This window comes from Somniosus microcephalus, chromosome 4 (assembly GCF_052327205.1).
Source record: "Somniosus microcephalus isolate GS21.2 chromosome 4, FLI_Smic_1.0, whole genome shotgun sequence".
Taxonomy (NCBI): Eukaryota; Metazoa; Chordata; class Chondrichthyes; order Squaliformes; family Somniosidae; genus Somniosus; species Somniosus microcephalus.
Window position 1 is genome coordinate 240,176,108 of NC_140990.1, and position 26,931 is coordinate 240,203,038.

General features: G+C 42.7%; 1 protein-coding gene across 1 annotated transcript in view; it reads left to right on the plus strand.

Annotated features, from left to right (window-relative positions):
• Positions 1-26,931, plus strand: part of cwc22 (CWC22 spliceosome associated protein) — a 96,990-nt gene that overhangs the window by 58,144 nt on the left and 11,915 nt on the right. The window contains exons 15-17 of the mRNA XM_085985979.1: positions 15,270-15,330; positions 25,845-25,922; positions 26,189-26,341. Coding sequence (XP_085842105.1) covers positions 15,270-15,330; positions 25,845-25,922; positions 26,189-26,341 — 292 coding nt within the window. The remainder of the gene's footprint in view (positions 1-15,269; positions 15,331-25,844; positions 25,923-26,188; positions 26,342-26,931) is intronic.

A 26,931-nucleotide genomic window follows, 5' to 3' on the forward strand; every position in this document is an offset into this window, starting at 1 on the left:
GTTTCAAAATACTAAAAATCTCAATCAAATCACCCCTTAACCTTCTATATTCCAGGGAATTCAAGCCTAATTTATGTAATTTCTCCTCATAATCTAACCCTCGGAGCCCTGGTAACATTCTGGTGAATCTGCACTGCACTCCTTCCAAGGCCAATATATCCTTTCTGCGGTGCAGTGCTCGGACCTGTACACAGTACCCCAGATGTGGTCTAACCAGGGCTTTGGATAGCCGCAACAAAACTTCGTCCCTTTTATATTCTAGCCCTCCAGTTATAAAGGCTAAGATTCAATTAGCTTTTTTGATTATTTTTTGTACCTGACTACCACATTTCAGTGATCTGTGTATATGGACCCTAAACCTCTTTGGACCTCCACTGTTCCTGGCTTTTCAGCATTTGAATAATACTTGGATGTATCATTTTTTGGTCCAGAATGGATGACTCCACATTTACCTGCATTGAAATCCATCAGCCACAGTTTCACCCACTCACTTAATCTATCAATGTCTCTTTGTAATTTATGCTCCCGTCTACACTACTTATGATTCCACCAATCTTTGTATCATCGGCAAACTTGGATATATAGCGCTCTCTTGTGTTATTTAAGTCAGTGATAAATGTTGTGAATAGTTGAGGCCCCAGCAAAGATCCTTGTGGGACACCACAAGTTACTTCCTTCCAATTCGAGTACATACCCATCATCCCTACTCTGTTTTCTACCGCCTAATCAATCTCTTAATTAGGTCAATAATTGGCCTTCAATTCCATGAGCTTTAATTTTAGCTAACGGTCTCTTATGTGGAACTTACGGACTTCCAGAATGCATTCGATATGGACTGCATCCGTAGATATTGCCCTGTCTATTACTTTAGAAACAGCCTTCCTCTTTGTTCAAATTGAATTGCAAATATTTGCCGTAAAAATTGATGGGATTAATTGCTGTGCTGTAAAGTTATCTTTGGGTGCAATCTCCTAACATCCTGTGTATCACAGAACAGGTTTGAAGCATGTTCATTGTTCTTGTGGAGCCATTGTACTGGTTGCGGAGCATAAAATGGATTAAAGTAAGCTTATGTTGGAAGGGCAGTTGGGATTCAGTGCAATGAATAGTTTCAAGACTTCTGAGTTTACAGTGCTTAGTGGAAAAGGTCACTTTTGAAGTTAATAAATATGTACAATTTTTCTTCCAGAAAGCCTAATCTACATACTTGCAATTGTTGCTTAAAGGGTTATTCTTGGGATCAGGTCCAATGTTGTACTTCTACCATATATATTTACGGAAGAAAATGCCTTTTATTTTCCTTGGGTGGGGTTACACTGCAGGCCCAAATATGACAAAGACTTTGATCTTGCTTAAGAAAGTAGGCTTGTGTTGGGTGAGTTCCTCAAGAAATGCTGTCTATTTTTATTTTTTAAAATATTTCCTAGCTCAAAGTAGTTGGCTGCCTTCCTCATTTTTACTGCAGCTAATTAGCAGTCCAGCTCTAATGCAATATATTTAGTCTTCCCTTGACGATAGACAATCTTTTAGCTTGGGATTTCATGTCTATGTCTGGAATATGACTAATAGAATGCCTCCTGCTGCATATTGTTTTGCAGGGTTACCATTCCAACTGTTTTCCTGGGAATCCTGCTTAATATCTATTATAAATAGTTCATACTGGAATCTGGAAATACAAGGTTACACAGATTTATTCTTGGTGGCTTATGAAATGAATCTTGATGCACACAATAGAAACAGGACTGATGGTTTTTTTCACAAATTTCATCAAGACTTAGTGGATAAGGATAAAGGTAGGGTGTTCTTGGAATAGCTTTACATGCAGCAATGTTTATTTTAACACGCTCCCAAATAACGACTTATTCGGAAAATAGAAACACATGGTATTACAGGGATGGTGGTAGTTTTTCTGGCTGGAGAGAGGTATGCAGTGGGGCCACCCAGTGGCCGGTATTAGGAGCATTGCTTTTCTTATATATAAATAATAACCTGGCCTTGGGTATAGGGAGTACAATTTCGAAGTTTGCAGATGACAGAAAACTTGGCAAGGTAGTAAATAGTGAGCAAGATAGTAGCAGACTTCAGAGGACATAGACAGATTAGTGAAATGGGCAGCCACATGGCAGAGGCAATTGAAGGACATCGCTGCAGGAGTTCCTCAGGGCTGTGCCTTAAGTCCAACCATCTTCAGATGCTTCATCAATGACCTTCCCGCCATCATAAGGGCAGAAGTGGGGATGTTCATAGATGATTGCAGAGTGTTCAGTTCAATTTGCAACTCCTTAGATAATGAAGCAGTCCATGCCTGAATGCAGCAAGACCTGGATGACATTCAGGCTTGGGCTGATGTGTGGCGCAAATGTTACTTGCCACTCAAGTGCCAGGCATTGTCCATCTCCAACAAGAGAGAGTGTAGCCACCTCCCCCTGACATTCAATGACATTACTGTCGCCGACTCTCTCACCATCAACATCCTGGGGGTCACCATTGACCAGAAACTTAACTGGACCAGCCTCATAAATACTGTGGCTACAAGAGCAGGTCAGAGCCTGGGTATTCTGCAGCAGGTGACTCACCTCCTGACACCCCAAAGCCTTTCCATCTACAAGGCACAAGTCAGAAGTGTAATGGAATACACTCCACTTGCCTGGATGAGTGCAGCTCCAGCAGCACTCGAAACTCAACATCATCCAGGACAAAGCAGCCCACTTGATTGGCACCCCACCCAGCACCTTAAACATTCACTCCCTCCACCACCAGCGTACCGTGGCTGCAGTGTGTACCATCTACAAGATGCACTGCAGCAACTCGCCAAGGCTTTTTTGGCAGCACCTCCCAAGCCCGCGACCTCTACCACCTAGAAAGACCAGGGCAGCAGGCGCATGGGAACACCACCACCTCCAAGTCGCACACCATCCTGACTTGGAAATCTATTGCCGTTCCTTCATTGTCATTGGATCAAAATCCTGGAATGCCCTACCTAACAGCACTGTGGGAGTACCTTAAATCACGGACTGCAGCGGTTCACGAAGGCAGCTCGCCACCACCTTCTCGCAGGCAATGAGGAATGGGCAATAAATGCTGGCATTGCTGTTATTTTTTTAGTTTACATTATTAAATGCGATCCTTTCCCCCTTCATTGACTAACCGTTTGTAATTGAAGTCTGTCCTGGCTTTTGAAAAAATGTTTATCAGTGCATAAAATAAGCCATCTCCTGGGATGCATGCAGAAAGGTTACAGTTTACAAACCTTAAGATCTGCTCTCCTATTAAACTCTCTATGGAACTATTTGTCATCGATGTGAATTAATTTGACAATTCAATTACAATTAAAGATTTATTCCTCATTAAACAGGTGGTTGAGTCTCAAAGAATCAAGGGATATGAGGATCGGGCAGGAAAGTGGAATTGAATTTGAAGATCAGCCATGATCTTATTGTATGGCAGAACAGGCTCGAGGGGTTGTACGGCCTACTCCTGCTCCTATTTCTTATGTCAGTAATCGGTTAGTGACGGCCGAATGTGCTTCCAGTCCGGGAGCAAAGGTCGTTGAATGCACTTCCTGCCTGGGAGCAAAGGCCAACGAGGTGTCGAATCGGGGAAAAAAAATAGCAACTTGTGATTTCTTAAACTCCTAAAAATCATAAGATTTATTTTCTCCTGATTTATGAAGCGGTGGGGTTGGCAATAATGTGATTTAGCCACGAACACTGGAATAGATAGAATCATACAGCACAGGAGGGCATTCAGCCCATCGTGCCTGTGCCAGCTCTTTGGTAGAACTATCCAATTAGTCCCACTCCCTTGCTCTTTCACTATAGCCCTTCATATTTTTCCTTTTCAAATATTTATCCAAGTCCCTTTTGAAAGATATTATTGAATCTACTTCCGCGGCCCTTTCAGGCAGTGCATTCCCGATCATAACTCGTTGCATAAAAAAAAATTTCATCTCCCCTCTGGTTCTTTTACCAATCACCTTAAATCTGTGTCCTCCGGTTGCCGGCCCTCTGGCCAATGGAAACAGTTTCTCCTTACTGTATCAAAACCCTTCAAAACTTTTGAACACCTCTATTAAATCTCCTCTGCACCTTCTCTGCTCTAAGGAAAACAACCCCAGCTTCTTCAATCTCTCCAGATAACTGAAGTTCCTCTTCCCTGGTACCATTCTAGTAAATCTCCTCTGCACCCTCTCCAAGGCCTCAAGATATTGGAACCTGACCTGGGATTGCTTGATGTGAAGAGGGGAGTTAAGAGAAAAAGATAAAGTGAAGATAGCAAGTTATTAACTCTTCAGGCTCCAAAAAGTATTTGCGCAAAGAACAAAAATAATGTAAGATCTGAATTTTCTGATGTTGTTGTTAACTGGCCATCGACAAAACAGTCGCGCTCAGGAATTTGTCGCCCGCCCAGTACAAATAAAAATTAGAGGGAGCATTGGTCAGGAGGTGAGTTACGCACTGCAGAATACCCAGCCTCTGAACTGCTGTTGTTGCCACAGTATTTATGTGGCTGGCTCAAGTAAGTTTCTGGTCAATGGTGACCCCCCCCCCCCCCCCCCCCCCCCAGGATGTTGATGGTAGGGGATTCGGCAATGGTAATTCCATTGAATGTCACGGGGAGGTGGTTAGACTCTCACTTGTTGGAGATGGTCATTGCCTGGCACTTGTGTGGCACGAATGTTACTTGCCACTTATCAACCCAAGCCTGAATGTCATCCCGGTCTTGCTGCGTGCGGGTACAGACTGCTTCATTATCTGAGGATTTACGAATGGAACTGAACACTGTGCAAACATCCCCACTTCTGACCTTATGATGGAGGGAAAGTCATTGATGAAGCAGCTGAAGATGGTTGGGCCCAGGGCACCGCTGCAGGAGTTCCTTAGAGCAATATCCTGATGTTGAGATGATTGGCCTCCATCAACCACAACCATCTTCCTTTGTGCGAGGTATGACTCTAGCCAGTGGAGAGTTTTACCCCTGAATGACTGCTTTTGTCGTTATCGGCAAATATTTATGCAAATTTAGTCTTTCAGTTTTTTTTGTGTATAAAAAGAATGTATACAGGTAGACTATCCTTTATCCGAAAACCTCGGGATCAGCCGTGTTTCGGTTTTCGAAAAATTTCGGATTTCAGAAGGTATTTTATAAGACTGGGAAATTTGTCGGCGGGGGTCGGGGTCGTGCGCACGACTTACGCTGACCCTCTGCTCGGCGTAAGTCGTGCGCACGACATGACTAGAGTGGCGCACGACTTACGCTGAATGAAAAAACCTTCGGTCTTTAGAGGGTTTCGGTTTTCGGAAGTTCGGATAAAAGGTAGTCTACCTGTACTACAGTTTGTGGAAGATCATAACTTTTGTCGTCCAACTTTCTGGATTTGAGAGGTTGTTTGTAACAGTGATTGCAGACACTTAAAATCTGGGTTTCTGCCCAAAGTGAGCCAGCATAAACATGTTCAGTTACTTAATGCCTCCTTTTAGTTTAGTTATTCTATTTGTTGATTAATATGTAATGCTGCAAGTGCTGTGTGAAAATGTTACCTGCTTTGAGTGGTGAAATCTGATAACAGAAGAGTTCCACTGTTGCACTCACCATAATCTGGAGAAAGCAAACTTCTTGGCATGTGCTTAAATACTTAGAGAACTATAACCTGCTGGGAAAACATTTATATTAAAATTAAACTGTCCTGTCATTATTAACAAATGTTAAAAATGTGAAGATGACTCAGCAGACCTCTTGAGACTAGATGTAAAATTTCAAGTTCTAAAATTTCAAGTTCTAAATGTTCAATGAACACTGGCTATAATTAAACTCTCTTCATTTTGAAGCCCAAGAGATACAAGAATGCTGGGGTTCTGAACCAAAATTTAGATGTGTGAGTTATACTTAAATTATGTATGATCTTTTGCATCACTGTGAAGTTGAAACCACTGAAATAAATGTATAGTATAATAGCACGGTAAATGTTATGACTGGAGATAGGAAGTGAAGAAAAAGCCTCCAATTATTTAATTAATTTACCATGAAGAAAAAGCCTCCAATTATTTAATTAATTTACCATGTCTATGGGATAATTTGTATCACTAAGAACATGGGTGAACGGTTAACCTGTGCAATAACACAACATTGGCGTAGAAAAGTTTATGTTTAGGGGAACTCTGCTGGGTAAAGTCATTAACCTTTGTAATTGGAATTGTCTTGCAGAAACTAATCACTTTCTGTTCTTGCATTCGAGAGCAAACAAATTAAGTTGCTGTGAAGTGTGCCAATAACTTTTTGTTTCGTGTATAGAGCTAAGTGAGCTTGAATTAAAGTGTCTCAGTAGTTTAGTTTTTTGCCCTTGATTGCCGATGCACAATTCTCCAAGCTAACATATTTTCTTTAGCCTAAAACGATATATTTTAATTGATTCCACTTGCCGCTTGGATTAATCAGTCCTCCAACAGTCCAGGTGGAACTGCCTGCAATTTAGCTCATTTTCGCATTATCTTGAATTCCTGCAAACCTGATGGGAAATGAAATGCAATCTCTAAAAATGAACTTGTTACTCACATTCAGAAATTCTCAATTAACTGTTAAAATCACAGGACGAAATTGTGAAGCTCTGTTAATTGTAACAATAGAAACCTAGAAACATAGAAGATAGGAGCAGGAGTCGGCCATTCGGCCCCTTGAGCCTGCTCTGCCATTCAATGAGATCATGGCTGATCATCCAAATTCAGTACCCTGTCCCTGCCTTCTCCCCATAGCCCTTGATCCCTTTAGCCTTAAGACATATATCTAACTCCTTCTTGAATACATTTCATGAATTGGCCTCAACTGCCTTCTGTGGTAGAGAATTCCACAGGTTCACCACTCTCTGGGTGAAGAAATTCCTCCTCATCTGAGTCCTAAATGGCTTACCCCTTATCCTTAGACTGTGACCCCTGGTTCTGGACTCCCCTGCCATCAGGAACATCCTTCCTGCATCTAGTCTGTCTAGCCCTGTTAGAATTTTATAAGTTTCAATGAGATCCCCTCTCATTCTTCTAAACTCTAGCGAATATAAGCCTAATCGACCTAATCTCTCTCCATACGTCATTCCTGCCATCCCAGGTATCAGTCTGGTGAATCTTCACTGCACTCCCTCCATGGCAAGAACATCCTTCCTCAGATAAGGTGACCAAAACTGCGCACACTACTCAAGGTGCGGTCTCACCAAGGCCCTGTATAACTGCAGCAAGACGTCCTTGCTCCTGTACTCTAATCCTCTCGCTATGAAGGCCAACATACCATTTGCCGCCTTAACCACCTGCTGCACCTGCATGCTTACCTTCAGCGACTGGTGCACAAGGACACCCAGGTCTCGTTGCACTTCCCCTTTTCCCAATCTATTGCCGTTCAGATAATCTGCCTTCCTGTTTTTGCCACCAAAGTGGATAACCTCGCATTTAACCACATTATACTGCATCAGCCATGCATCTGCCCAATCACCCAACCTGTCCAAATCATACTGAGTTTCTCAGCATCCTCCTCACAGCACACAAGCCCACCCAGCTTTGTGTCGTCTGCAAACTTGGAGATATTACATCTAGTTCCCTCGTCTAGATCATTAATATATATTGTGAATAGCTGGGGTCCTAGCACCGATCCCTGCGGTACCCCACTAGTCACTGCCTGCCACTCGGAAAAAGACCCGTTTATTGCAACTCTTTGCTTCCTGTCTGTCAACCAGTTCTCTATCCAAGTCAGTACCTTGAAAAAACATTCTTTTCATCCCCCGGACAACAACTGAGACATTTACTGATAACTAGCTGTACTTTCCTTCCCTCAATGTAAACATTTCAATGTTGGTGTAGTAAAGATTAGAAGTATTTAGCAATTGACACGAGCTGGTCAGTCACTGGATGTCTTTTTCATTGATGCAGAATGTCGAATTTGTTTCTTTATTGAAATCATTTACATGGATGCCTGTAAAATACTGGCATCAGAATATTGTCAAAAAACTAAATGCATTGTTAAACCATCCCATTATGCATCGCCAGACTATCTCAGATTGTTGGATAATTTGAAGCTTTGCATGACATCACTACTTTTGTTTATATCCTATTCTGACAGTTGTATTAAGAACATGAAGTGTGGAATTGAGAAATGGCCATTTGGCTCTACAAACATTATCCTTCCCCAAATGGCGTACTGTTTAATCTCTGGTGGACTCATCCCAACCCAAGTTATCTCTTGAGGAAATGTTCTGAGAACTTTACACCCAAATCCCACCCCTCCAACCCACAAGCAAATGATGCAAAGCTCCAGATTACCTAACCAATGCTGTATTTTTAAAAAATTATTTATTCAGCATCCTCCACAGCTAAGGAGTATAGCCTAGCTTAATAGGTTCTAGCAAAACAGTGTGTGTTGTGTATGCATGTGCAAATATTGTTTTGTGTGTGAGCACCATTTTTTTATTGCCTGTACCAAGAAGCTGGGCCTTCTCCTTGAGCCTCTACAATCCTTCGGTGATGGTACTGCTACAGTTGGAGAATTGCAGGATTTTGGCCCAGCAACGATCGAGGAATGATGGTCTGTATCCAAGTCAGGATGGTGTATGACTTGGTGGAGAACTTGGATATGATGTTTCCATGAACCTGCTGCCCTGGTCCTTCTTGGTGGTAGTGGCACTGTCAAAGTAAACTTGGTGCAACCTTTAAGGTAATACATCCTGAAGATACAGTACACCAGTAGTGGAGGGGCTGGATATCGAGTTCATTGTCGGAGGTACTGGTCAAGTGGGCTCCTCTGTCTTGGACAGTATCGAGCTTCTTGAGTGTTGTGACTGCACCCATCCAGGCATTCAATATGCAGCACTAATAACATAATCTCTGTATATCTCATTGTTGAATTCCCTCTTGCAGTGCGTTGTCCTGTCCTTGTGCATTCACCCCGAATGCCATCACTTCATTTGTTTCACTTGGAGTGATAGAAATTACAGTACAAAAGGTCATTTTGGCTGTGCCAATGCAAGCTCTTGAACTGAAGCTGTCGACTCAGTTCAGTGTAGAAAAATATGAAGTAATACAGTTTGGCAGTAAAAGCTGGGAAACGTCTCAAAATGTGACTTTCTACTGGAGTATGTCGGCTGAGGGGTCATGATGTACAGTTACACAGGTCATTAAAGCTGGCAGCGCAATAGGTAAGGCCAAAAAGTGTAACAATTCTTGGCTTTGCATGTAAAGGCGTAGTACTTTTAAAAAGCATGCATGCAATGTTGAACTTGCCGAAGATCTTGATTAGGCTGCAGTTAAAGTGCTGTGTACATTTATAGGAAGCATTTCAAAGCAATGAAGAAGAATCACTAGGCTGTTTCCAGGAATGAGGGATTGATGCTATGACGAGCAACTTGAGATATTAGGGCTTTTTTCCACTGGAGCTGGAAGGGTTAAAGTGCAACTTGATTGCACTGGCTTCAAGATTATGAAGGGTTATAATGAGGTAAATAGTGATAGATTGTTTCTACTGTTCAGTGAAACGGTAATGAGGCATAAATATTAGATAATCACCAAAATCAAGGAGAGGTCAGAATTTCTTTTTTACATTGTTAGAATGCGGAATTGAACTGGGTTTGTGGAGGGTAACACCAGTGCAGACTTGATGGGCTGAATGGCTTGTTTCTATGCTGTATGATTCCACTGTAATCTTTGGCCCTCCAATTCAACTGAACAACCAAAACCAGCACCCCAGCTAATAATCTGCCACTCGAACAGTTATTCAATCCACTCCCTCTCCATAACCTGAGCACTGGTTCTTGGGGCAGTTTAAGCTGTTGCCATGCTGTCGACCGGATAATTTCATCCCACCACAGGGCCTCAGACTTAAACTTTGGGCTTTTTCATAATGTGTTTAAAACCAGGATTTGTCTCCTGACCTCTGCCATATGAATGTAACCCAAATTTACTGTGTCCTTTTGTGTGCACATTTTGGCAGCTGCTGCTCCAGTCCTGAGCTTGTTAGTTCTGTCACTTCCCCCAGCCATTCCCTTCTTGTCACCCAGATGTGTGTCGCCTTTCATTTCTCCCCTCTCGGGTACTTTTCCCCACCAATCCTACCCCCTTTCCATCACTGCTTCCTACTTTCCTGCCACCATCTAAGGCTTGAATCTCTCCTTGAATAAGCCTACAGCAACCCTCTGTGCTTCTTTTGACATTCTCCGAAGGGCCCATCAAGACACGAGGCAGCAACCCCAACTGCCCCATCCTTCTTGCACAACGTGTCGACTGGGCGATTACCTCACCAACCACCACCTTGTCCCACTCGCCCCACCCATCACTGCCTCTTTGGACTCTGCCAGCATCAGCCACATCCCAATCTTAATATTTATCGCCAGCATGTCAGTTCCCTTGCTATCCATGACCTTATTGTGGATAGCATTGACATCCTGGGTTTGATTGAAACTTCGCTCATGGGAGGCAACTTCTTGCCCCTTAACGAAACCTCCCCGGCTGACTTTTTCCTCTCTATAAATTCATTGACCTCCGGTCCTCCCTAATTATCTCCTTCCATGTAAACTGTCCAACCCACATTCACGAGCACTCCCCGATCTTGCCACCTCCCTTGGTTTTCATCATTGACCAAGCCATCTCCAATCATTTCCTCGTATTCCTCACCACACACATCCCCCTGCCTCCTTCAAACCCCACTTCGTTCTATGTCCTCTGCTGGGAAAACTCTCCAAGTCACTTCTAACTACTTTCAAGTTCTGAACTGCCTAGCCTTTGGCCATTATTCACCATAATACGTCTGCAACCATGAGTTAGCTCAACCACTCCCTAGAGTCAATGGCTAGGCCACAGTTAAGAGCACTGTGTAGTTGTGGGAACCTCATTATAAAGAACATTGAAGCCTTCCATAGTGTACAGTACAGCATAGATTCACTAGGCTGATACTAGGGATAAGAAACCATTGGTCTAAAGAGAAACTTTTTTTTATGCTGGAACTATTTCCACTGGAGCAGAGAATGCCAAGACGATATTTAATAGAGGCTTTTTAAATTGTGTTTTGTTAGAGTGAATAGGGAAAGACTATTTTCCTCTGGCTCGGGAGTTAGGTGTTCATCAATTAAAATTGCTAACATTTCTTTACACAGCCTTTCAAGCTTGGAATGCTTTGCCAAAAGGGAATATTTGAGGCAGAAACTATTGAATCTTTTGAAGGAAAAGTTGATTAGAAATTGGTAGTGGTGCCAGAGGCTGAGCTGCAGGGGAGGGTGGGAGTAGTTTTGGATTGCTTCAGCAAAAATGCGGCATAGACACAATTAGCTAAATGACCTCCTTTTGCATAGTAAACCTCTATCATATTTCCTGCCCATTTTGACCTCAGAATCTGCATGACAGCAATTAGCCTCCAATTGAACAAAAAACTAAATATTACAGGTGCTGGAAATCTGAAACAAAATACTGGAAACGCTCAGCAGGTCAGGTAGCATCTGTGGAGAGAGAATAATTAAAATTTCAAGTATAACCCATTATCGTAATACAGATTTTTGTTTTTGATTTGGCTTCTAACAGAGCCTGAACAATAAAACCCAGCGGTCTTAAAGGGTTGCACACTAGCACTGTGGCAGCAGAATAATACATTGTGCTTTCAGGGTTATGCAGTTGAGGTGAATAGTATAGATGCATTTAGGGGTTAGCTACAGGAAACTTTCTGGTATCCGGCACTGACGGGACCGAGCTGGTGCCGTACCATCAAAACTGCCGTCGAAAGCAGCGCCAATGTTAAAACATACGGAGCTTTTGAGCTCCGTGTGAATCAACAAACCCTGTTGCTTAGCAACAGCTTCAAAACAGTCGGCCGCAGCTTAAAAGCGTCTCTGTAGCTAAGCAACAGCTTCAGCTAGACCTTGCAGAGCCTAACTGGGGGAAGAAAAAAAAAGCAACGAGAAGTAAAAAAACTTATAGGAAACGGCTCCTGAATTTTGCCGGTAGATAGAGCTTTCCTGACATTTAACCTCCGGTTAAACGAAAGTTTCCTGTAGATAGCATATGAGAGAGAAGGGAATAGAGGATTATGCTGACAGTGTTAGATGAGGAAGAATGGGAGGAGGCTCGAGTGGAGCATAAACGCTGATGGCATGATCCTGTGCTGTATATTCCGTGTAACAGTAGCGTTGATTTATTTTGGAATCTAGGGATCTTAAGTTATGAAAAGAAATTCTCAGAACTTAAAAGTTTCCCCTTTCCTATCTTGGGATTCTTTGATTTGTGCTGCGCTAAAGTTCCTTGGGAATTGGAAAACCTGTATTACTTGACAAGTACTCATTCTTGATGCTTGACAGGGTAGATGCCGAGAGGCTGCTTCCCCTTGCTTGAGTGTCTAGAACTAGGCGTCATAATCTCAGCATAAGGGGTTGGCCATTTAGGACTGAGATGAGAAATACCTTCACTCAAAGGGTTGTGAATCTTTGGAATTCTCTACCCCAGAGGACTGTGGATGTTCAGTTGATGAGTATTTTCAAGGCTGTGTTCGATAGAATTTTGGGCACTAAGGGAATCGAGGGATATGGGAATAGGGCGGGAAAGTGGAGTTGATGTATAAGTTCAGCCATGATCTTATTTAATGGCGGAGCAGGCTCGAGGGACCGTATGGCCTACTCCAGCTCCTAGTTCCTGTGTTATTTTAATCCCACCATGGCAAATTGGGAAATTAAATTCAGTAAAATCTGATAATTTGAAAGGTAATATAAAAACCCAACTGATTTACTAATCCCCTTCAGGGAGGGGAACCTGCCACACTGACCTGATCGAGACCTTTAAGATTAAGAAAGTATTTAATAGGGTAGATGTAGAGAAAATGTTTTCACTGGTGAGTCTAAAACTAGAGGTCCTCAATATAAGATGGCCACTAATAAATCCTATAGGGAATTCAGGAGAAACTTCATTATCCAAAGAGTGGTAAAAAAGTGGAACGTGCTACCATGTTGAGTAGTTGAGGAAAATAGGGAAGTTAGACAAGCATGTGAAGGAGAAAGGAATAGAAGGATATGTTGATGGGGTTAGATGAAGTGGGTTGGCAGGAGGCTGGTGTGGAACATAAACGCAGGCATAGACCACTTGGGCTGAATGGCCTGTTTCTGTGCTGTAGACTATATGTAATTCTTTATGTAATACATGCGACTACATGGTTGACTCTTAATGTACACGGGGTAAGCAGGGACGGGCAATAAATGTAGACTTGCAAGCAGTGCACACATTCAATGAAGAAAAAAATATATATTTTTTTAAAGGCTGCAGTGGGGAGGCCAGAATCCTTTGCATCTTCACCAATGGTACAGCACCACTGGGAAAAGTTACCTTGCGCACTACAACATTAGATCTAGCGCACTGCCTCCCCATATTGAACGCCAGCACCCAGCATTACAAAAACTACTGTAGTTAAGTTTATCTAGGACATTATCAGTAAAAAGCTTCAAAGAATTAATGATTCTGAAGTGAAGCAACAGGTTAACATGGCCATACTTGGATTTTCACTTAATTGCAGTCCGTTGTTTCAGCCCATTGAGGTGGCAGCGGATGACTTTCCCACCTGGTCAGTGTGGATTGAAATATTTGGGTGGAAAACAACCCAGTCTAACAAAATCATGGACTTTGAGGTTATTTCAGGAAAATACAGTCCCTTTTCTTGATTCAGTGACCAATTAGCATATTGATAATCCCACTTTTTAAAAATTTATTCATTCATGGGATGTGGGCGTTACTGGTAAGGCCAGCATTTATTGCCCGTCCCTAATTGCCCTCGAGAAGGTAGTGGTGAGCCGCCGCTTTGAACTGCTGCAGTCAGTATGGTGAAGGTACTCCCACAGTGCTATTAGGGAGGGAGCTCCAGGATTTTGACCCAGCGACGATGAAGCAAAGGCAATATACTTCCAAGTCAGGATGGTGGAGAACTTGGAGGTGGTGGTGTTCCCATGCGCCTGCTGCCCTTGTCCTTCTAGGTGGAAGAGGTCGTGGGTTTGGGAGGTGCTGCCGAAGAAGCATTGGCGAGTTGCTGCATTACATCTTGTAGATGGTACACACTGCAGCCACGGTACACTGGTGGTGGAGGGAGTGAATGTTTAAGGTGGTGGATGCAGTGCCAATCAAGCGGCTGCTTTGTCCTGGATGGTGTCGAGCTTCTTGAGTGTTGTTGGAGCTGCACTCATCCAGGCAAGTGGAGAGTATTCCATCACACGCCTTACTTGTGCCTTGTAGATGGTGGAAAGGCTTTGGGGAGTTGGGAGGTGAGATGCTCACCGCAGAATACCCAGCCTCTGACTTGCTCTTGTTGCCACAGTATTTATGCGGCTGGTCCAGTTAAGTTTCTTGTCAATGGTGACCCCCAGGATGTTGATGGTGGGGGATTCGGCAATGGTAATGCACTTGAATGTCAAGAGTTGGTGGTTAGACTCTCGCTTGTTGGAGGTAGGCATTGCCTGGCACTTGTGTGGCACTAATGTTACCTGTCACTTGTCAGCCCAAGCCTGAACGTCATCCAGGTTTTGTTGCATGCGGGCATGGACTGCTTCATTATCTGAGGAATTGTGAATGGCACTGAAGACTGCGCAGTCATCAGCGTACATCCCCATCTCTGACCTTATGTTGGATATATATCACCCAGATAGGGTAACTTCAAAAACTTTTCCAAAATATGTTAGGCAGACACAGTAATATGCATTGAAGTTCCATAGGTTCAATCCTCAGTTATGTGCAACCCAGAACACTCTAAATCTCACTTAGCACAGTGCAATACTGTACTGTATACTGTGCATGTCATATGTTTAAATAATATAGACAAACAATTTGAATTGCTGTAGCCAGACATACAGAAAACTGTCTTGGATTGCAAAAGGGAAAATAGGTTGGGGAACAGGCTTTTTAACACAAGGAGGGAGATGAGGCTGTAATGTTGAGGAAGGAAAACCAGTAGCAGTAAAAAAAAATTGAAACTTTCTTGTTTGGAATTGGGCTACAAATACTTGTTGAAAATGTTGCACAATTTAAGCATTTTAGTATTCATCAAGGCTTGTGAAATATTGAATAGGAAAATGTAAGTAAGATTGTATCTATGCTTAATGATTTATTCCCAGTTCATAAAATCAGTTAATTGTTTGATACAACATTACGCATTGTGATTTTGCCTCTACCTGCTGCTTAATTTGTTTTTTTTTTATACAATTGCAATTTGAGTAAAAGGTGTGGTCAGTTCAGATTTTGGGGCTTTTATTAATGACATTTAATGTCCTTCTTGTATCTCTACAGTTTGGACTTTGAAGAATGTGCTCATAAATTATTGAAGATGGAATTTCCTGAAAGTCAAACCGTGAGTATTGATTTATGTAGTCTGCAGCATGTTGCTACAATTGGAAATATTGCTGGCACCCATAAGGAGCATGACTGATCTAAACTGCTCCTTTACCAACTGCAATTTGAGTGAAAGGTGTGGACTTCGTCATTGACATCTGCCCTTGTTAACAGTCGGCTCCCGAGGTTTGAAAAGTGGTCCACGTTGTCCAAGGCCTCGTCATGGATTTTGATAATCGGGGAGCAGTACTCTGTGTGGGGTGGTGGGTGGGTGGGGGGGGGAGTTGGTAGAGGACCTTTGTTTTACAGATGTTTAATGTAAGGCCCATGCGCTCTCACGCTTCAGTGAAGGTGTTGACGATGGTTTGGAGTTCAACCTCAGAGTGTGAGCAGACGCAAGCGTCGTCTGCGTACTGTAATTCGATGACAGAGGATGGGACGACCTTGGATCTGGACTGGAGGCGATGGAGCTTGAACAGTTTCCTGTTTGTTCTGTAGATTAGCTCCACTCTAGCGGGGAGCTTACTGACGGTGAGATGGAGCATTGCAGCCAGGAAAATCTAGAAGTGCGTTGGTGCGATGACACAGCCTTGCTTGACCCCGGTCCATACGTGAATTGGGTCTGGTGGATCCGTTGGTTGGGATCATGGCTTGCATGTCGTCGTGAAGCAGACGGAGGATGGTGACAAACTTTTGAGGGCAGCCGAATTTGAGGAGGACACTCCATAATCCCTCACGGTTGACAGTGTCGAAGGCCTTTGTGAGGTCAAAGGCGGGCATGTACACCGGTTGGTGCTGTTCCCTGCATTTCTTTTGTAGTTGACGCGTGGTGATCATGTCCATTGTGCCCCTTTAGTGGGCGGAATCTGCATTGCGACTCTGGGAGGAGCTCTTCAGCCACTGGGAGAAGGCGATTGAGGAGGATTCTTGCGATGACTCCCTGTGACAGACAGCAGGGAAACTCCTCTAATCACCGCAATCGGACTTGTCACTTTTCTTGAATTTGGTTATGATTACGGTGTCTGAGATCTCCTGGCATGCTCTCCTCCTCCTTCCAAATAAGAGAAATGAGTTCATGTATTCACACCAATAGTGCTTCTCCGCCATGTTTAGCGCTTCAGCGGGGATTCCATCTGCTCCTGAGGCCTTGTTCTTCAGTTGTCGGATGGTCTTTTCAACCTCCGGGCTGGGGTTGTGCTGAGATGGTGGTGGGTAGCATGCTGCGGGATGGAGTTGAGGACACTCGTGTCGAAGGCAGAGTCTCGGTTAAGGAGATCTTCAAAGTGCTCCTTCCAGTGGGCACTGACTGCCTCTCCGTTCTTGGTCCGCAGTGGGGTAGGACCTTGGGTGGTCTTGACTGCGCTAAAGAATCCACGCACGTTGTGGTTGTCGGCTTGCTGCTGGATCTCCTGCGCTTTCTCCACCCACCATCTTCTTTAGGTCGCGAGTCTTCAGGCATCTGTAGAGCTGCTTTCTTGCTCGTGTGTGTGACAAGTGCTTTAGGATGGTTTACTACGTTAAAAGTGCTATATAAATGCAACTTCTTCTAAAGAAAAGTGTAATTAATTTAATTGAGTTTGAGTGTTTTATCTGAACACAGTATTGAATGGAATGCATTTCATTATATGGCATTCCCATAGCTAAAAATGCAAACTGGAAGTGGAATCCATTTTTTGGAGACATGTGTATTCTTGGCAAAATGCTGCTGCCATTTATCATTCCTGTTCCATTCACTGACCTATTTTTTTTTTACTTTGTCTGCAGGGATTGTATTCTGGAACAGCTCTGCCTGTACAGAATTTTTATTATATCTAGTGTTGCAATATATAATCTGCATGGTCTTTGGGTTTCAACTTAGCATGTACAGTAATATTATATTGCTCCCTCTGATAGTTTCAGCCAAACTAACAATGACATAGATGATGGCTTGTTATTTCTTCACCAGTACAACCATTGTAGGAAAACTGGGTCATTTGTGTGTGCAGTGGGAAGGGGAGGCAAAGCAAGAGAAGGGAGGAGAAAGAATGACAATTGTGTCCTCAATACAGCCCAAGATCTAAAAGATGCTTAGTTATTTTTATATTTTTGTAATGGAAACATTGATGCTTTAGGTGTCAGTATGTGTCTGGCTAATACAGTAATTTTACTATGTCATACTGCTATTTTCAATAAAATCAGGGCTGTAATATTCTGTGAATCATCCCTCCTGTCACTAGTTCCCATCAAAAGAAATAAATGGACGCTGTTTGTTACAGTGCTCAAACGTATACAACACCAATTTTATCAAAGTTCACTTGCCTTCAAAAGTAAGTGGATTGTAGCTGTCATGGAAAAGTGCGTAACTGCAGTTTGGTCTCTTGATTTTAAAGAGGCTTGAGTTACATCTTTCATTTAGGCAGTGTGAAGTCATTTGGTAGTTAAGCTTTCTCATTTCCCAACATCAACCTGCATTTGTATAGTGCCTTTATTTTAAAAAAAAGAGTCCCAAGACGTTTCACAGATGTGAGTGTGGAAAACGAACGCCAAGCCGGGAGATGAGCGATTAGAAGGGTGATGAAAAGCTAGGTCCAAAAGGTGGATTTTGTAGGAGACGGAATTCCAGTGTATAGCACCCATGTAACGGAAGGTGCTCCGAACAATGTTGGACAAAACCACATAATACCAGAGCTGGAGGAATGCAGAATTTTGGATGGGTGGGGCCATGGAGGGAATTAAAGATGAGGATAAGGATTCTAAAGTTGAGATGTTGGGAGACAGAGCCGATGTAAATCATTTAGGACTGGTGTGATGGGCGAGCTAGACCTTGCGCAGCACAAGATGCGTGCAACAGAATTTTGGTCAAACTGGAGTTGAGGGTGGAGGCTGGCAAGCCTGCAACGAGAGTTTTGGGATAGATGAGTTTGGAGATGACCAAGGAAAGGTGTAAGGGTTTTGCTGGGAGAGGAGTGGAAGTCAAGTTGGATGTTGAAGTAATGTTTGTGATGGAGAGCCTGTGGAGCCTGAAGCTCAGCTCCGAGTCGAACAGCATTAAGGACTTAACCTGATAATTGCCCTCAAAATAAATTCCAAGGTTAGGTTAAATCCAATAAAACATGAAACACAAGACACAGATGCAGCCAAATAAAATTATAAGACAACTCTGCTCTCTCCCTCACTATAAAATGAGTAGGGTGATTTATGGCCCACTTTTCTGCTTTGCAAAGAAAATTCTCACTTGGAAATTCAGTTGAAAGCATTTTTATTCTTTTTCTGTGAATTCTCAATAAAACCTGAAGTTTTGTGATTACATTTTGCTTTTTTTTTTAACCCCAAGAAGTGCATTTGTTTGTATCTGATTTTGCTGCTTTGTTTTGATGGGGTGGGGAATACAAAACTCCAGAAACAGAAGTCATGTTTATAATGGCTGTGGCAGCTTTGTAATTTGGTGTTTATAGTACCGAGTATTGGTCCAACAGAATGCATGCTTGCTATACAGGGAGATGCAGCATTGATGCAGACAGAAAATTCAATTTTGTAACAGTTAAATAACCGAGGTGGTGCGGAGACCTATCTGAAGAGGTGATTTTTTGTTGATACGGAATGTGGGCCTGCTTGTCACTGAGAATGTGTCATAATGGTGCATTGTTGTATGATTCAAACTTCATTGTACAAGGAACTTGACAGGTCACAAATGGGTATATGTTTCCATCCTCTCGACAGCATGGAAGTTATTTTTTCAGCATTACATGTATTAATAATTGTTCTATCTTAAATAAGTCTCTTTTAATAATGCTTGCAGGTGATGCAGATTCAGTCACAAGAGACTGAAGAATTTGCCCAGATTCTTATTCAAGTCTAATGCGTAATTGTAATGCATTGAATTTTCTTTTGAATAGTTATCAATTTTAAAATTTGTTTTATTGGCATAGGTTCTAATTCAGAAATTGTCCATGTAACCAATTAAATTGAATAGTGAAGCAATTCATATAAAATATTTGCTCTCTATAGTGGGTCATCAAAAGGTCACATTTTAAAATGTGATAGTTGTTGCATCTTTACTGTTCTGTCAAACTGCTTCCTCAGAAATAAGGAACTATATCAGTCATGGAAGAAGCACTGAGAGTAGCAAGGGCGCAGAATGTACTCTGGGTGGGGGACTTCAATGTACATCACCAAGTGGCTCGGTAGCACCACTACTGGCCGAGTCCTGAAGGACATGGCTGCCAGTCTGGGCCTGCGACAGGTGGTGAGAGAACCAACATGAGGGAAAAGCCTACTTGACCTCGTTCTCGCCAATCTACCTGTCGCAGATGCATCTGTCCATGACAGTATTGATAGCAGTGACAACCGCAGAGTCGTTGTGGAGATGAAGTCCCGTCTTCACACTGAGGACACCCTCCATCGTGTTGTGTGGCACTACCACCATGCTAAATGGAATAGATTCAGAACAGATCTAGCAGCTCAAAACTGGGCATCCATGAGGCACTGTGGGCCATCAGCAGCAGCAGAATTGTATCTTAACCTCATGGCCTGGCATATCCCTCACTCTACCATTACCATCAAGCCAGGGGACCAACCCTGGTTCAATGAGGAGTGCAGAAGAGCATGCCAGGAGCAGCACCAGGTGTACCTAAAAATGAGGTGCCAACCTAGGGAAGCTGCAACACAGGACTACATGCATGCTAAAAAGCAGAAGCAGCATGCTCTAGACAGGGCTATGTGATCCCACAATCAACGGTTCAGATCAAAGCTCTGCAGTCCTGTCACATCCAGTCATGAATGGTGGTGGATCATTAAACAACGAACGGGAGGAGGAGGCGCCATGAATATCCCATCCTCAATGATGGGGGAGCCCAGCACGTGAGTGCAAAAGACAAGGCTGAAGCATTTGCAACCATCTTCAGCCAGAAGTGTCGAATGGATGATCCATATCGGCCTCCTCCTGAGGTCCCCACCATCACAGAAGCCAGTATTCAGCCAATTCAATTCGCTCCACGTGATATCAAGAAACGGCTGAGCGCAAAGGCTATGGGCCATGACAACATCCTGGCTATCGTGCTGAAGACTTCTGCTCCAGAATTAGCCGTGCCTCTAGCCAACCTGTTCCAGTGCAGCTACAACACTGGCATCTATCCGACAATGTGGAAAACTGCCCAGGTATGTCCTGTTCACAAAAAGCATGACAAATCCAATCTGGCCAATTACCACCCCATCAGTCTACTCAATCATCAGTAAAGTGATGAAAGGTGTCATTGACAGTGGTATCAAGCAGCACTTACTCACCAATAACCTGCTCACTGATGCCCAATTTGGGTTCTGCCAAGACCACTTGGTTGCTGACCTCATTACAGCCTTGGCCCAAACATGGACAAAGGAGCTGAATTCCAGAGGTGAGGTGAGAGTGACTGCCCTGGACATTAAGGCAGCATTTGACAGTGTGGCATGAAGCAGCCCTAGTAAAACTGCAGTCAGTGGGAATCGGGAAGAAAACTCTCCACTGGCTGGAGTCATACCTAGCACAAAGGAAGATGGTTGTGGTGATTGAAGGCCAATCATCACAGCCCCAGGACATCGCTGCAGGAGTCACTCAGGGCAGTGTCCTAGGCCCAACCATCTTCAGCTGCTTCATCAAGGACCTTCCCTCCAACATAAGGTCAGAAATGGGGATGTTCGCTGATGACTGCAGTGTTCAGTGCCATTCACAACTCCTCAGATAATGAGGCAGTCCATGCCTGCATGCAGCAAGACCTGGATGATCAGGCTTAGGCTGATAAGTGGCAGGTAACATTCACGGCACAGAAGTGCCAGGCAATGACTGTCTCCAACAAGCAAGAATTAAACGACCGCCCCTTGACATTCAATGGCATTACCATCGCCGAATCCCCCACCATTAACATCCTGGAGGTCACCATTGACCAGAAACGTAACTAGACCAGCCACATAAATACTGCGGCAACAAGAGCAGGTCAGAGCTGGGTATTCTGCGGCGAGTGTCTCACCTCCTGACTCACCAAAGCCTTTCTACCATCTATAAGGCACAAGTAAGGAGTGTGATGGAATACTCTCCACTTGCCTGGATGAGTGCAGCTCCAACAACACTCAAGAAGCTCGACACCATCCAGGACAAAGCTGCTTGATTGGAACCCCCTCTACCACCTTAAACATTCACTCACTCCTCCACCGGCGCACCGTTGCTCCAGTGTGTACCATCTACAAGATGCGCTGCAGCAACTCGCCAAGGTTTCTTCACCTCCCAAACCCGCAACCTCGTCCACCTAGAAGGACAAGGGCAGCAGACTCATGGGAACATCTCCACCTCCAAGTTCCCCTCCAAGGCACACATCATCCTGACTTAGAAGTATATCGCCAATCCTTCATCGTCGCTGGGTCAAAATCCTGGAACTCCCTCCCTAACAGCACTGTGGGAGTACCTTCACCACACGGACTGCAACGGTTCAAGAAGGTGGCGCACCACCACCACCTCGAGGGCAATTAGGGATGGGCAATAAATGCTGGCCTTGCCAGCGATGCCCACATCCCATAAAAATGAATTAAAAAAAAAAATCATGTATGTTTTCATTCCTGTATCTTGGTTTATTGCTGTACATACATGCAAGACCAAAATTTGGTAACTCTTGAGAATCTGCCAATTGTATTGCCGATCTGCTGGCGGAGGCCAGTTTGGGTATTTGTGACCAGAAACCAACAACCTTTTTGTGTGGTGTAGGATGTCTGCAGTAAGGCACTGAGCTGCCCAAATTTGTTGTAATAGAGTAAGCGTTCTTTGCAAAGGCCCCTGTTGTTCAACCAGCTCTTCCTGATGAGCATACTATGCTTAGCCATCTGGGCAGTAAAAATGCTAACTAAACAGCTTTATGCAGCAAACTCCATCCTATATTATTGCTCACAACTGTAAGTGCTTTATTCATTCAGTTCCTTTTCTACAGAAGATTAATAATTGTTTATTATGGCTCTTCATCCCTGGTTGATAATGGAAATGGGCAAATAATCAAGTCAAATAATCAAATGTATGAATGTTATAGTAATGCCTAATGAATGGGATTGAAGACCAATTCAGTAGGAATAACATGAATTGAATCTTTCTTGCATTGAGCAGTTGTCAGACAGTAGGAGATTAATGCTTGAGATGCGCAGTGAGACGATACATTGTGGAAGGCTTTGTCCCACTGGCCACATTCGCCTCATTCCGCCTTTGAAACTGACCGCAACTTCAGGATTTAGCGCATGCGCATCCTTATGCGGAAATCCTGAAGTTGCAGTCTGTCATTCACGGCTCCAACACTGGCTGTGCTGTGCACCCCCCCCCCCCCCCCCAACAGAACCGTCAATCAGTGGAATCTCTCAAATCAGGGAAACTGATGAAAACTTCAGCTCCTCCACAGAAATAACTGCTGTTAAGTTCCCCACTAAAAGTTAGCCCCAAAGGGATTAGGTGTAACTGGGGTTTTAACAGCGTATTGACTGCTAAGCAAAGGTTATGGGCCCTGAAAAACTAATTTTAATTTTGCACAGTTAAATTTATCCATTTTAATAAATATTAAAATTTTTGAGTTTGTTTATCTTTATTTCAAGTTTACATTTTCCCCATGAGAGCCCCAATCTTTGTTTTGCTCTCTAACATGTTTAAAAAGTTAGAACTTTCAGAGCTTATCCACTTCCTTGCTTGCTGTTGTGCGAATTCTACGTTTTGATTGACTGTTTAGACAGCTTGTTGACGTCACAGCAGCTCGCACGAGGGGATCCCCACTATACTCCATTGATTTGAAATATACATCGGAAAATCCGAACTTCTCGACACAGAGATCGCAAGATCTTTGTGCAAAGCTTATTTCGGGGCCAGCGACGGATGCATTTGCTTCGTCGCTGACCGCAAATTCCAGGCCATTCTTTTTGGTGTGTAGCTCCCATTTTCTGGGCCAGTCAAACAGTGATCGGCTTATGGCTGCATAGTTTTAAAAAGACAAGTATAATCCATGCAGGGTTACCCACCCTTTTTAATGATCTGAGGTTTTACATTGTTTACTTGTGGTAAACCACTGTTAACCTGTACATGCCTGTGTGGTAAACCACTGTTAACCCTGTACAAGTCCAGGCATGTCTCAGCCCCTGGCTCCACCCCTAAGCCCGGGTATAAAGGTGACTCACCACCCTTCCCCCCGAGAGCTCTTAGGATGGATTCACTAGCAGAGGCATGCTCTAGTTCTTCGTCAATAAAAGCCTACTTCATTTAAGTCCATCTCGTAGTCTTTGGTATTGTTGATAGCGCATCATTACTAAAACATGTTTCTAAATAAAAAGGCATTTGGGTGCTTTTCACAATGTTTCTGGAATTAAACTGAACTTTCAAACTCGAACATGTGTAATTTTGTTGAACAAGAAACCAGATAAGACCAGACTGTGTATAATAAAATGTTCAGTATTTCATCTGACAAGAACTAACACGAACTAGAACTTAATCAGAGCTGTTGTCAACGATAGTGGACATCAGGGGATTGGGAAACCAAATGTCCTGGCCCAGAGCACTTTCTTTAAGAGGGACTGTACTGAACTTAATTTTAAACCAATCCTCCATATATGATATCTAGCATATGGTGCACTCTTCGAGCCCACAAACTTATGTCATGATTTTTGAGTGATATTTTTGTCAATATTTACAATGTAAGCTATGTAAACATTTCTATGGAAATGTTAATATTGGAACTGCCAGCAGTTACCTGTAATAATTCTGTCACGCTACTAACTGGTGCTGCAGAGTCTTCTATCCACGCACCCAGCAACTGAACCTCTACTGTCCATAGCTGAAAAGCTGTTTCTCAGCTTCTGAGTTTAAAAACATCAGCCATAGGTTAAAAAATTTAGTGTAAATTTGTGCCTGCAAAAGACGTTCCTTCAAAGGATTTTGTGCCTTCCTATAGCCCCGTTTAAATGTTCATGCCTCCCCTTTACCCCAATTCCTTCCTGGCCTACCCCTGTTCCTTTTCAGCCTTGGATTTAACTTTGTGCTTCCATGGCCCAGCTGAAATTTTCTTGTCCCCCTTCTTGTTGCTACCTACTTCTTGCTCACTATTTTACCTCTCCCCTCCACTCTCTAAACTTTTTTTCAGGCCACTTGCTCTTAACATATTCTTAGCATATTAAGACAAGAAAGAGAATCTTTCCTTATTCTAATTTGAGTTCTTTTTTAAAATAGAGTTGAGTTTTGAAAGTAAATAGAAAATGACCTCTGTCTTGATGATCAGAAACATTTCTTAGAGATGTCATTAATTATAATGGTTAGAGGAGAGACAAACTTACACAGATGCACATGCAGTAACCATGGCCACTCGGAGTCATCCGTAACCTTGCCCAAGTAGACATTCTTAATGTGGCTCTAGACAGTAAATGCTGGCCAGCTATTTAGTCATGGTGAGCATCACATCCAAGGCTGCTTCTGTCCTCTCAACATCCACTTGCAGGAAAGATCACTATAGCGTGGGAACTTTGACTAATTCCCGCCCTTCCCCCCACAAAAGCCCTGCCCAGGAGCGCTGAGACCAGATGTACCTAAGTGTGTCCTCGGCTGAGAACAGCTCACTTAGCTACGTATCAGAATTCAAATCTGGGATTTTCCAGTCTCTCTGGCTTAGTAGAACCCTATAGAATAATACTTCGACCCACAAGGCCATTGGGGGGAGCAAGACACCTATTTTAACAAAGCATTACTATTTTGATGTGACAGCTCACGGTGATTACCACCTGGCCCAAATAATAATTGACCATGAATCCTATGATCTTCTATTCTGTACCACATTGGCATTAATCTTGTGTGTAAATTGACTGCCTTGCTTGCCTGCATAATTGTTACTATATTTCAGTGTACTGAAGTGCTTTGAGATGTTTTTGAGAGGTGATGAGGCACTAAAGATATAGATGACTTCTGTATGGAGACTGAATGAGTGATGTCTATTAAACTATGAATGCTGAAAATGGACAGGAGGTCCATCAGAATCTGAAAGAAAATGCTTTGGGCGGGTGGGGCCTTCAGAGCAGGTACTGACTTTTTACAAAGTAAGCAACGTGTTTAATAGTTTGTGAATAAATTTAAAAATGGGAAGAGGTGAAAAGTGCTGGATATCAATCATTTTTTAAACTGAGTTGGCAATTGAACAACAAGGGGTAAATAAAATGGAGGCAACATAATAACTAATTTGCATAATTATCTTAAGTGTAAAATACAAAGAATATTTTCACAAATTGGAATTCACCTCATTACAAACCACCTGACTTAATGGAGCCATCAGATTGTGTTTCCTCTTCCCATTGCAGGATAGTACTTGATTACCACTGGACAGTTCTTCATATAAATATGGCTGAAATCGAACTCGGTAGTGGTAAATTAAGCTCGTGTCTCATCATTCTCTCCACGTATAGACATTCCTATACAGTGTTTCACCATTTCCTCAGCTCTTTTCCCCATTTACTTTGCACAACCAAATTATTATTATTATTTTTTTTTTTTTAAACTGTTAAACCCGATTTCTTTTCTCTTCACAGAAAGAACTATGCAACATGATTCTGGATTGTTGTGCTCAACAGAGAACATATGAGAAATTTTTCGGCCTCTTGGCTGGGGTTAGTCATTCATTGTAAACATCTATTATTGTTTCTGTGATTTTATTAATAGATTTGCTAAAGATTGAAGCTGAAGAGGGATACTGTTAAAATAGGCAAGGATGTGGTCAGGAGTTCTAATTGTAGTTGTTCTGCAACCGTGTGATATTTCTGCTTTTAAGTACATAATCATTAATGGTCCTTGAATATAATCTTTAGTGTATTGATTTTGTTGAGTGGCAGATTGCACACTTCACGTTCCTCTCTGCATTTCATTATCCTTGCAGCGCTTTTGCATGTTGAAAAAGGACTATATGGAGGCTTTCGAAGGAATCTGCAAGGAGCAGTATGAAACTATACATCGCTTAGAAACAAATAAACTACGCAATGTAGCCAAGATGTTTGCACACCTCTTGTACACCGATTCAATTCCATGGAGTGTAAGTCATAGCCAGTGGCAAGACTGCATTTATTTGTGTCTTTTAAAATTCAGTGTTTCTCTTATTTATTATGTTTTTCTTAAATTAACATTGTGACCCAATTAATATATTAGGTTGAGTAAGGCAGAAACACTTGTACGCCATATATCACAAAATTTGAACTTTCGATTAAAAAGAATAGTGGGGGAAAATGCCTGGTTTTGGTACATGATGTTGTGGGTTACTCAATTATAACTGTTTTTAAAATAAAATACTTCTTATCTGTACAGTCAAGTCATAATCAAAGTGGATGTGTGAGCTGCAGTCTTCCTCCTATACTAATTTGACTTTGCAGGTATGCTGGAGGAGGTGTGTTTTTTTTTTAGAATAAAGTTGATGTAGCATCAACTTTTTCTAGCCTTGGGGAAACTGAATGTATGCTTGTTAGAAGTGTGTTGGAAATGTGGTTGTGCCACACTCCAATCTCATTTGTAGTCGTGAGACTTTAATGTGCTTAATAAAGCACCAACCTTACTTTTTCTTTTAACTTAGCAGGTAAATTTTTACAAATTAGTGAGCTTTTAACAGTTTATATATTAAAATGTCAACAC